The sequence below is a fragment of the Lissotriton helveticus genome, chromosome 11, assembly GCF_964261635.1.
Source record: "Lissotriton helveticus chromosome 11, aLisHel1.1, whole genome shotgun sequence".
Taxonomy (NCBI): Eukaryota; Metazoa; Chordata; class Amphibia; order Caudata; family Salamandridae; genus Lissotriton; species Lissotriton helveticus.
In genome coordinates, this window is record NC_136072.1 from 835,912,847 (window position 1) to 835,925,347 (window position 12,501).

Below are 12,501 nucleotides of genomic sequence, written 5' to 3' on the forward strand. Positions count from 1 at the left end.
CAAGGATTGATTGAACAGCATTAGACCTGCAGCATAAAGCCCTTGTACAAACTGGAAACGCTATAAATCAATAACAGCAATGTTAATGTCAAAACGTGTGTGGAAGCAGGAAGTCCAAAAAGCTTTCCTTTCCTGCAGTTTGCCTGGACACCTACAAGGGGTACTTCTTTCTATGCATATTCCAAGACCACTTGATGAACTGAGCATAAGCTTAAACTTGCACCAAGTTTAGGCATAACCATTTAGGTGCAGATTCATGACTTTTTCTGGTGAATCAGAGATTTAGGCCTCAATTACGAGTGCTTCGGTACGAAAAATGGATTTATCACATCTGGTAACTAGCATTAACCCATGGTAAGGGTCACTAGATACCTCTTGTATCAAGTTTGTGTGGTGAAATTGGGCATTACAAGCACAGTGTTTACTGCACTAATTCCAGCATTGATCCCATTTTGCCACACATTTTCTCCTGATAAATGTCTCCCGATTTGATCTGAACAAGGGACAATTGCTGGTGCAGTTTTAATGCAAAATCTGGAACTTCGCAAAACTTTTCTGGCAGAAAAAAAACTTTGCATATCCCTAAAAGAGAGGAGAAAGGGAAGTGTGAAATAGACAACCTGGTGACACGTTGTTAGGCAATTGGGTAAGAGGTGGTGGCAGACATTTATAGAATGGACACACAGTCAAAGTATGTGAATACAAAAGCACAAAGTCAATTCAATACCTGTGGAACACGAACTACGAAAAGAACATGAACTATTCACTCACCGTAAACTTCTCCGTATCGGTCGAAAATATTTTGATGTTTTCACAGCAAAGATGATACTGGGGATTAGTAAAAGTGTGCACCACCCCAAGGAAAACCAAAAGGCATTCTGCAAGAAAGATTGGAAACGTCAATCCACCAGCCTGAACTCAACCATAATGTGTTCTGTGAAAGAAACGTATTACTAAATCATCGTAACACAACAAGAGGGGCCCTGAAAAAGAAAGGCTATGTTACTGCATCATCCTAAACAGAGAAAGAAGGCCCTCAACTCTGCAAGACAGAAGGGATACTGCGTCTCCCCAAACACTGTTGCAAGGGATTCTGAAGACTGCCCATCTCAAATACAACCAGAAGTAGTTCTACATGAGACGGGGCATAACACTACATTATCACCAATACAACCAGTTGAAGTTCTAGAAGATGAGGAACATTCATTGCTCATCTGTGGAGCAGCTTACTTTAGGCTCCACAATTTATATGTTACAATTATAGGATTTATAAAGCGCGTGGCTACCCGTGGGCGTCATATATTTATACATTTATTTATTCCTGTACGACATTTATATCCAACGTGTGACTTGATTTCTACTATGCATTCATTGTAAACACTAGGGATTCACATGTAAATGTATAAACAATCACATTTAACCACTGTAATCATGTTTCTTTTATATGCACGTCTCACATTTATTCTCAATATGCACGTCTATGCGTAATCGTGTAACCAAGTTTCATGTTGACCTTTGAGGTAACTTAGCCTGACTTAAGGCCCTAACTGAAAATATGTTTCAACCATGCCAGTATGCTGCTTCTTCCTTTTGCATTTTTGCTATCCTGCTTCTCGTTAGTTAGAGAAAGGCTTATTGTTTGTAATAGACAACTGATAGTGAGGCCTGCAGGGAGGAATCTGGCAATGAACTCAGAGAAATAATGGTCAAAGGAGACCTTCAGGACAGTGGGAAGCTCAAGGTTGAGCTCTGCAGTTCCAGTTTCGATGAAATGGGAAACTTAAGGCTGTGTGCGGATGCCTCTCACTGTTAACAATTTGGTTGGTTCATGGTGGTGTAAGAGGACATAAAGATGTTTTGAATCTACTGTTATATCTAATTGGTGTTTCTATAGTTAGTTAGGCAGATGTTTCCTGAACCTTGGGAGTAAACAGATTTCTCTCTCTTGCTGAACTTTTTCTTTTTGGTGTAAAGTTTTATGCTGAATACTTTTCCATTTCCTCCTGAACTTCTCCTGAAGTTCGGTTCTATGCTGATATTTCCTTTGCTCCCCGAATAGAAACTCCTTTTTGAATTTCTGTTCTCTATGTTTAGAATAGTGAAGGGAAGTCTCTTTATGAACTCCTGTTTGCAACAATTTGTTTTGTTCTCACTGTGGCTGTTATCATTCTTTATCTCAAATTATTACTGCTCAGCTTATTGAGACATTTCAATCTGCACGTCATATTGCTGTATCTTGTCAACTTATTTTTATTCTGTTTACATACTGGATTGATTAATATTCTAAAATAAATCCACTTAATCATAATTATTGAGACCTTCTTCATATTGTGGAGTCACATTGGCTACACAAGCTGGAAATGTCTTTCTAATGTTACCACTCTTCAGCGCTTCAAGTCAACTAATACAGGTCCATACCACCAATGGGGAAACATATTTGATGATCTTAGAAAAAGATTATGGTGTAGGCACCAGCGGGCCATCTTCTGCAAGAGGATGGACTCACATCATACTATCTCAATAACGCAGACAGAAGGTTATACGGAATTTAAGATGGTGCATCCTCATAGGAAGGAACATCCAGAGCCTTGTTAATTGATAAACACCACTGTTTTCATCATTGATCATCCTTATTTGGGTCATTATCAATAAGTTTTATTGGGAGCGCAAGTGAAGTGAATAAATGTGGGGTGCAATGAGATAAAGGGTGTTAGACGAGATGAAGAACAAGACAAAGTGGAGTGACAATGTTGGAACAGGGTGCAGCAGGGGTGCAGGAGGAAGAGGGATGACGTTAGTGTCAGAGGAGCCAAAGACAATCCAGTCATCTCTTTACCCAGGGATTGAGGACATTTTCACAGACAGCGACCCTCGCATTGTCCAACGAGGCAGATATTGGCCGACAAGTGGCGACTTCTAGGACAATCTGTTGAGAGAGAGAAAGAATAAGACATCAGAGATGCTCCTGGGAAAACCACAGCAAGAATGAATGAAGCAGCAGAAGCAGCACCTATGACGATGAATCTAAAAATAACCAAATAAGCATTTTTGAACCTCTAGAGCATGTCTTCTTTGTTGTGGAATGCCTGCTTCGGAGAATATATTTTTCGTTCTGTCTCTGAAGGCTGCTTTTTCAGAATTTAAGACTGGTGTATTGCAGTTAATAACTATGACCACTAATAGAAACATATGGAGACTGGCTGCTTTAATCCCTAAGCATTTTGAGCAAAATTTAGAATGTGTTTCCTTCGTCTTTTTTGCCATATCATTTTAATTTATTTTTTAAGTTGGTATTTTTTGTAACACTGGCATGCCCGCTTCTGACCCATCTTGTAGGTGGATGAGTCAAAATAGGAATGTTTTATAGGGTCCGTCTCCCATCCAGAAGAGATCGTGGGGCAGGAGGGGTTACCTCAGATGAGAAAGGCCTTATGCCTGTTGGTTCTGTTACTGCCTCATTCATCGTTCCTGATCATATTGCTTGCTTTGTGCACTATATATGATTTATAAGATCTGCATGGGACACAGAAGCTTGTAGTTCAAAATAAGTTAGATAATCTATTTATATCACTTAACTTTTTGACGAGAGGCTCTTAGTTGTCACAAAATAGGAATTTGCCACTTTATAGCATAGACAACAATATTCTTGTCAGGTTTCTGGCTTAAAAATATCTACATGTACGTTTGAGGTTTGAGGATAAGGTGTTAGATGTTATCATTGCTGTTGCTTGGAGATGCATTTTCCAGTCGGGATGAAACCAAAGGGGCAACCAGTAATTTGAGGGAAGACCGGGGCGGCTCCAGCTGCTGGCAGTCTGTCATTAAGTGTGGCCCGACATCTGTCCGCTCAGTGACTGAGATATGAGCTGACACAGAGGCAGTGGCTCGACTGCCTGGACGCCAAGGGCAAACTGGGACCCGGAAGGATGACAAAAGTGAAAGCTGAGAAACAGCCCGGTCAATGTCCTAAAACAAACGACGATAAAGTAATTCTCAAGGACTACATTTTGCTTTCTTATCATTCGGTATATGGTTTCATCTTTTTTAAGCCCAAACTTGGTAGAAATTGAAGAATATACTTAGTGTGCAGCACACGTGTAGCACAGCCTGTACTGCATTGGACAACAGCTAGGGCAGTGGGACTTCATGATGCACCTTTCAGACCTCTCAAGTGCTCGCCGTCCTTTTTTACCCAGCACCCCCACCCGCTACCTGCAATGGGCGGCAATCTGAGGGATAGCCCCGGGCGCCAGAAGCTCTAGCTATGCCTCTGCATGCTTTATGGTAATATAGGAGTGGGCCACCTTTATGAGTGACCATGGGGTGGACAGGGGGTGCATATCTATTTTGGCTGCATGTTCCACCACCTCAATAATCCCATTTGCCTTCACAATTCCCACAGTTCTCATGATTGCCGATGAAACGGAGGGAACACCGTTTTGCCCGAACTAGTGCTAGAATTCTGTCAGAAGGCTCGATAACCAAGAACTTCACATTACCCATAGCGTTGCTCTTCTTTGGAATGAAGGAGCCTGGTGATCAGTCCATGCACCTGGAAAGAGTGAGTCTGGAAGTTCCCTGTATGGGTAGGACATCTACTTGAAGACAATGAGGCATATTTACAAGGGCATTGCTCCACCGTAACTTCACTTTCAGCGACGTTCCTGTGGCGCAATGCCCTGCTCCATATTTATAAAGTGGCATTAAGCCACTTTTTGTGGCTTAACACAGCAATGTAAATATGGTGCCCTTTCACACAGGTATCTGTGAGAAAGGGGCATACAATGGGTGTTTCCTGTGGGCGTTTTACCACAACACCCATTGCTTTTTGATGCTGCCCCAGATTTAGAAGGATGGGTAAGTCTGAGGCAGTGGAATGCTAGCCTGTATTTCTTTACTGAATATTTGAACAGGCTAGCTTCCAATCAAGCGGCACCTTAGTAGCTCGTGAGTTCTTGCACATAAGTTGAATCCATCTTCTACTCAACCCTCATGTTTAAGCACAGTCCATATGTATCCCCGTTGAACCTGACTGAATATTTTTCATATAGTAAACCCAGAGGGCAGTATCTGACATGGTTTACTCATATCTGCGGCTGTGATAGCATCGAGCCATGCAGGTCTCTGCCTATAATAATACACCCATGTTGGTTCAGGTGTGACAGATGGTTCATGTACACTGAGATTGTGTAACTCAGGCTTTTACTAAAATGTTCAAAAGGGTTCCAGTGACTCACAGTCTTGCAGGTTCTTATTTCTTTTTTTGAAACGTGTCCATAAACACATTTCACATTTACTACTATTAACAATGCTTGAAATCTCTAACACTTCCATGACAACCTCCTCTCTGTGTTCGCCCTTAGCCCTTTCCACTTCACTCTTGTCATGTGTTGTTCCTGCTGTCTACCTTATCTTCCCTATTCTACCTTCACTCACTTGCTTATTAGCTGGCTTATCTTTGAAATCTTTGTGCAGTTCTGCCGTGGTTTTTCCTTTTTCTAAAAATACCTCTTCTGCATCTGCTTCTTTCGTGATCATTATATTTCCACTGTTAGAGTCTCCCCTGCTGTTATTTTCGGAGCAGCAGGTATACCACTTACCATCAGCACAGAAATTGTCTCCAGGGACCCATTGTTGCTGTCTGTCATTTGCTATTTTCTTTTTTTGTTTTCCTCTCCTGTCTTGTTTGATTCCTGCATCAGACTCACCAAACTCAAATTTATATTTAAACAAAATCCCGATTTTGTATTTGTCTTATGAAAATGAAAGTAGCTTAAAAGATAAAGTAACTACCGTATGCCATTTCTTTGAAGCACAGATGCCCCTTGAGTCCCCCTAAGGCCTGTCCTGCCTCCCAGCACCACACAGTTAACATCAAAGCCCCAAGCCAGAAAAAATGTTAACAGTAGGTTTAATTCAGCAAGACCACCTCTTAGATCCATTTAAAAACCATCAAGCCCTGCATAGCCTCATTCTTGCCACCTGCCCACCTGGCCTTACAACCAAGAGTTTCCCCTCCAGCTCTCCCACATTTATGAACTCAAAGTGTAAAAATGATTTCCTTGACCTCAGGAACCCATGCCACCACCAAAAGGACATGAACTGAGCTGAGCAAGAAGGGAAGGAAGGAGAAGGTCCAGGAGAAAGAGGGAGACTCTGAAGAGCAGCAACAACCGAGCCTTCTGCACCAGCCCAAGGTTTACCAGGCCACACCAGGATTCTCTTGGGCGCATTCTCTCCAATATTGGCTCACTTTAGGTAGCTTTTGTTGCTTAGATGGTTAATTGCCAAATTCTGCATTACATCCATCTAAATTCTTATGTACTGTTTGAAAGCCTTGATGGGGCAAACTCTTAGATACTTACAAAATCTCCTTTTGTTATATCCCAGCAAGCGGCTTTCAATAAGCCACCTTCAGCCTCATTCAACAAAGAAGAAGGTTGTGGGGATCCAAGAACTCAAAACTCTGGGACATTCCCATCTTCAAGGCAGAACCTAATGACCAGCATGTCAGAAAACTCAACAAAAAGGGAACTGATATTGCAGGATTTTAACTAGTTACTTGCACAAAACTAGGGCTTGAGGAGCTATAGGTCCCCTGCATCCAGTTGGACTCAATTCCCCTTATGTACCATCTACCACCATTGAAGTCTAATCATAACCATTTGTGCTATCTAGTGTTCAAAAGTCACTGCGTGCTGATAGTGTAGCATTTCACAAACATCTCTATAGACATAGCTATGTTTCCCACCTTTGGTCACGAGTACCAAGTTCCTAGCCATGCACCATCAGATTTGTGCATGTCAGAAGTAACTCACTGATCTCCATAGCTTAGTGGCCGTGCTCTCACTATGTGCATTCCTTAGTTTTCTCACTGTAGGTATTGAAGGTAATATGTTTACAAATAAGAAATGGGGATGATGGTCAAGAGAGGGAGGTGGTTTGGACCTGGGCTACGATGCTGGCTTGTAGACCCTGTCTTCAACACTTGACTGAAATCATATGATTCTGAGCATCCCGCTTAAATTCCCAGGGCCTACATTTGTAACAAATGTCATGAAATAATGTTCTAAACGTGCAACTGAAATATGCAAAAGCCCTCATTTGCAGTGCAAGTGATCCTTTCGTTAAACCAGCTATCTTTGCGCTATATATAATTTAAATAAAGATGAAAAACTTAGAAAGTGTATTGAATCAGGTATATGTATACATTCCCTCCAACTACCCACCGACAAAGGTGTGCAGCAAGCGATACTTACCGTTCTGTTAACCCAATCGACATATTGCACGAAATATCCCAGCTCCTTCTTCACGAAGCACTCTATTTCCTGGGATAGACAAGAAACAGAGCATCCTTTAAAGATTTATAGTTTGGTCTTTGTTTTAGATACACTGCTCTTCTTGAGTCATAGCTCAGTTCCTGTGGTCCAGAGCAAAACCACTAGAGCTTGCCTCGTTCCTCACATCACGGGCCTTGTTTACACCAATGGGGACACACGCACTCCCCACGTCAAAGGTCCAACCACTCCCACTGAGTCTTGGTCATTCCCCCCACATCATTTATTTATTTGAGTATACAACACTTTTCTGAAAGCTAAAACATGACCTTGAGGTTGCAGAGTGCTGAAAAATATCCACGCAATTCCAAATCGCGTAGGCTGGGAATCCCAAATATTGATAGAACAGAATATTGTTAGATCAATTTTGGGAGACCACATATCAAAAGGTAAATTTCTCTTCATTTTTTATAACTTACTCCAATTATACATACCTTGGACATATAAATATCTTCTAGGTACATAGATGGGGAGGTAATAGAAAATCCTTACCTCCCTCCTTGCACTTACCTTCCAATTATTTGTCCCTCCATATTGTCTTAACGATTTTCTGTCCCATTATATTAGGGTTTCAATAGTCTCTACCAAAATCGAGGCATATTGCTTATCGTCATTTTATTGAAAAATTGAAAGTTGGCAGTGTGTGTTCTAGGCGCTGTGGGGTACAGGGTACTGCTAGTGTAGTGTGAAGGTTGTGGTTAAGGCTGCAGTTGGGACATATTTTGGAGGTGTATAAGGTGTAGGTGGTGTGGGAGTGCAGGGTGGAGATGGTGTAGTGTGAAGGTGGTGTTATATGGTATAAGTTGTAGGTTTGGGATGCGGGTTGCTTGTGTGTGTAGCTGGTCATGTAGATCGTTGCTGGTGATCCAATGTGTAAGTGATGTAGTAAATGGTGACTTAGGATGCAGCTTATGGTTTAGGCAGTTACATTTTATTTGTAGGTGGTGTGTAATGTGTTTATGGTGTTTTGTTGCTTTATGGTGTATGCAACATAGTGTGTAGGTGGTGGGTAAGGGTGCTGGTTGTGATATAGATATTTCAGAATATATGTTGAGTTTCTAGTCAATGTAAACTGTTCACATGGCCTCCTCTTTTTATGCAGGCCAATGACATCCAAATCAGCCTTGTTCTGTATAGGCAGGACGGATAGGGAATGGCATTTCAGCAGTGCCTCAAGGTGGTCATGGATTGGGTGGGCTCTCATTGGCTAACATTCCACGGTGATAAGATGCAGATGATGATATGGGAGCAGCATAGTCTTTAGACCTTGGAATAGTTGACTCCTGACACAGAAATGTGGCCATCTATTAGGTTTGATTGGTATAGGGTGCATGTGGTGGCATATGCTGTAGGCGGTGACAGTGGTTGGAGATGTATGGTGTAGGTGGTGTTGGGATGTAGAAAGGGAGAGTAGATCGCAGGTAGTGGAAGGTGTAGAGGTGGTGTTGCACTCAGATGTCGGCATATGGTGAGGTGTAATGTTTAGGAAGTGCTTTAATGCGTTGGTGGTAAGTTAGGCTGTAAGTGGCATTCTGTGTAGGTGGTGTAGAGGTGTAAGTACGAGTATAAGGAGTGAGTATAAGGAGTAAGCAGTGTCGGGATATGGGTAGTGTGTAAGTGGTGGTGTTTGGTGCAGATAGTGACATTGGGGCCGATTCACAGAATTAATCTGAGATAAAGTCCTGAACTTACTACTTTTGGTATTCACAGAGGGTCTTTAGTATTAGTAAAGTTAGGACTCCTAACTTTATTACTACTAAACTGAGTCAAAATTCTAACTTTACAACTTTCGGTATTCACAAAAGGCATTTAGTAGTAGGAAAGTTAGGAGTCCTAACTTTACTACTACTAAATGCCTTCTGTGAATACCAAAAGTAGTAAGTTTAGGATTTTATCTCAGATTAGTTCTGTGAATCGGCCCCATGGTGAGGTGTAAGTTGTGCTATGGGCTGTAAGTGGTGATATCATGAGTTGATAGTGACCTAGGCTCTAGGTAGTTTTTGGTGTACGGGTTTTGGGGGGTGTAGGATCAATATATAAATAGAGGTGTAAATAGAGATGGTGGTCTAAGTGAAGGCTATGGTGTAATGTGCTCGTGGCGGTGTGTGGTGTAAGTAGTGTTGATGTGCTCCATTAGGGTTGTATCATCACTTGGTGTGATGTTCTTGCACTACATATGGTTTCTTTTACAAGGACAGGCGGAGAAGGCAGGAGGTACTCACATTTTTTAGCAGTAGCTGGAGATCTACAGTCAGGAATGTTTCTATGTGCAGAATGTCTTCGGTTGCCTTGTTTGTCAGAGACTGGAGACCAAAAACAGAACAAAAATTAGCTTGAGGAAATGAGAAGAGTGATGCTGGAGAGGGACAGAGAAATTGACCTCGGGGCATATGGGGGGGAAGAGGTTTAAGTGAAAGTCAGGATACTCAGGATAGAGGCAGGGAAAAGAACGGTGCAGGAAAGAGAGAGAAGGTGTGAGAAAGTGGAAGAGCGAGGGTAGAGTGAAGATCAGGAAGTCTGGAAGTCCAGAGAGATCAGACAAGGGCTCCTCCATGGATAGAGGGGACTCGGAGAAAGTGGGTAGAACAAAAGTCAGGAATGCGGGTGAAAGTTGGGGAAAAAATGAGAAAAAGAGCGAGAGGACCTGGGGAATGAAGAAGAGGATGGGATGCAGAGTGACTAGGATAGATAATGAACCCACTGGAGTCAATGTTAGCCCACCAGGAATATAATGTGGTGTTGACCAAGAAGCATGAGATGAGAAACCCATTGGACGCACTGTTAAACTGCCTGGGAGAACTACATGCAGCCTTGCCTGTCCAACCACCAAGAGATATTAGGTAGAGTCAGCGATGTGGAACCCAGGGTTCACTGTTAAACCGCTAAAGAGTATTATGTGGAGTCTACCAACGATCAACTGATGAGAAACGCATTAAAATTACTGTTAAAGGAGCAAAGTGCTTGGCACACAAGAGCAGGTCGCAACACAAGGTGGCCTCTGGCTTCCTAGTGGGTTAGAAGGAGGGAGGGGCAAAGTGACTCCAATCAAACCTCAGTATGTGGTGTATGGAGTCAGAGACTGTAAGCCAAACTACTGAAGGTGTTGTAGGGCACTATATAAAGTTTCAATATTATGGTGGTGGGTTACTAGGGTAAGCTGGACAGGAACATACAAAGGTTATTTTTGCATGTTTTATCATTCTTTGGGATGCAGCCAGTGACGTTACATGCACATGGGTCTGCCATGATTGCATTTCTTATATCATACTTTTGGTATTACCACACATACGTCCATAAGCATTAACAAATGCTATAGCTCTGCAGTCAGCTGTTATAGGTCATCCCGATTGGCTTTGCCTGTGCCTGTTACTTTCCGGGGCAGCCAAGAGGATAGACTTGCACTTTGACAGTCCTGGACCTTAACCATCTCCTCACCTATTGGTGGCACCTTTATGTCCAAGCAATGATATTTCTTCAGTTTCTCTTTCCATGGGCCATATGGCCATCTGTTGAAAGCCTTGTACATGAATGAAAAGAGTGTTTGTTTTTGCCTAGGGTTACACAGCACACCTGAGACAAGCTAGGGTCTAAAGCTCATTGCTCTGAATTTACGCCACTGGCTTGTTTTGTTGTGTCAGAATGTCTGTGACCAAACACAATGGAACAACTGCCTCCTTCTTATCTGACGGTCATCTGACTTTTGATACACCATTAAGTGGTACCACTGTCTCTCCTGCAGCTTTGACCCCGTGTTTTTCTGGGTGAATGAATGAATGAACGAAAGTGGATTCATAGAGCACAAACTAAGGCCCAAATGCATCAATGCGCTAAAGAAAGGATTAGTTCAATACAAACTTACAGTGAGAAAAAAAGCCATCAAGGGATCATGGCAGAATCACTAAAGAGTGAAGATCCAGGTTTTCAAGGCCTTTGGAAAAGGGACAGGAGTCTGAAGGCGGGTGACAGATATCAGAAAAGAATCCCATAGCTTAGCTGCAGCACCTGAAAAAACTCTGCCACTCCATCTAGACTTTGGATATTTAGGAGCAACCACATGGTTAAGGTGTGCAGAGTGAAGATGTCGAGAGGGGATATACCAATTAAACATTTTTCTCATTCCTCTCGGTCCAGTGTTATACAGTGTCTTATGGACAATACACAAAGCTTTAAACATAATGTTCTTATTTATAGGTAGTCAGTGAAGCACTGAAATCCCCGCTGAGATAGATTGATATTTGGGGATGTTGAGAATCAGTCTCACCACTGCATGCTGTACCAGCTGCAGCTTGCCGGTGGCAGATTTATTGATCTCCAATTTTAATCCATTACAATAATTCAACCTAAATGAAGTCAGGGCCAGAGTTACTTGTTTACGTGCTGAAATTGGAAGAAAGGGGAACATCTTTCTGCGAATCCTGATAATCCAAAAGCATGTTGATCCAGTTTGATTGACCTGAAGGTCAAATGACTGGTTTGTGTCCTTCTGGATTCCCAAGTTTTTGGCTTAATATTTTGGTATGGGTAGGGTGCCCAACATCTCCGGCCACCTGGAGTTGTCCCAGATGGAGGGTTGGCTATCAAAGATCAAGACCTCAGTCTTGTCTCCATTCAGTCTTAGGTAGATTTTACCCATACAAGTAGCTACAGACTGCATAAAGTTTTTAAAATTAGAGTTGATAGTTTGAGTATCTTTGGCAATTGATATAATAATTTGCATATCATCAGTCTACGGTATGGTCTGCAGCCCTAAATGACCCTGTAAGCGCTGCCAGTAGGAAGACATACAGGTTGAAGAGTTTAGGGCCCAAGGAAAAACCTTGAGGGACCCCACACAGCAATGTTGTAGACTTTCGAGCTGTGTTGATTAAAGGTTACTGTCTATGATTTGCCCCTTAAAAGTGAGGTTAGCAATTTTAATGCTGAACCTGTAATCCCGAAATTCTGCAACCTATTGACCAGCAGGGACGGATAGATGGTATTGAAGGCCACAGACAAATACAAAAGGATCAGTCCTGCACTGCATCCACCATGATTTGAATGTTGTTGACTGCAGATATTAATGCAGTTTCCGTCCCATGATTACTTCTGAACCCAAATTGTGAGGCATCCAGCAGTTCGTGTTGCTCAAGATATGCCACTAACTGTGAGTTCAGTCGCTTTGTAA

The 12,501-nt window shown here is 42.2% G+C and overlaps 1 protein-coding gene across 2 annotated transcripts in view; it reads right to left on the reverse strand.

The window, feature by feature from the left end:
* The window catches only part of PROM2 (prominin 2), a 464,577-nt gene that overhangs the window by 16,964 nt on the left and 435,112 nt on the right, over window positions 1-12,501 (reverse strand). For both annotated transcript variants that reach the window (XM_078667029.1, XM_078667028.1), the window contains exons 19-22: window positions 9,560-9,640; window positions 7,260-7,328; window positions 2,837-2,926; window positions 772-878 (exon numbers count right to left, since the gene is read on the reverse strand). In XM_078667029.1, the coding sequence (XP_078523155.1) occupies window positions 772-878; window positions 2,837-2,926; window positions 7,260-7,328; window positions 9,560-9,640 (347 nt within the window). The remainder of the gene's footprint in view (window positions 1-771; window positions 879-2,836; window positions 2,927-7,259; window positions 7,329-9,559; window positions 9,641-12,501) is intronic.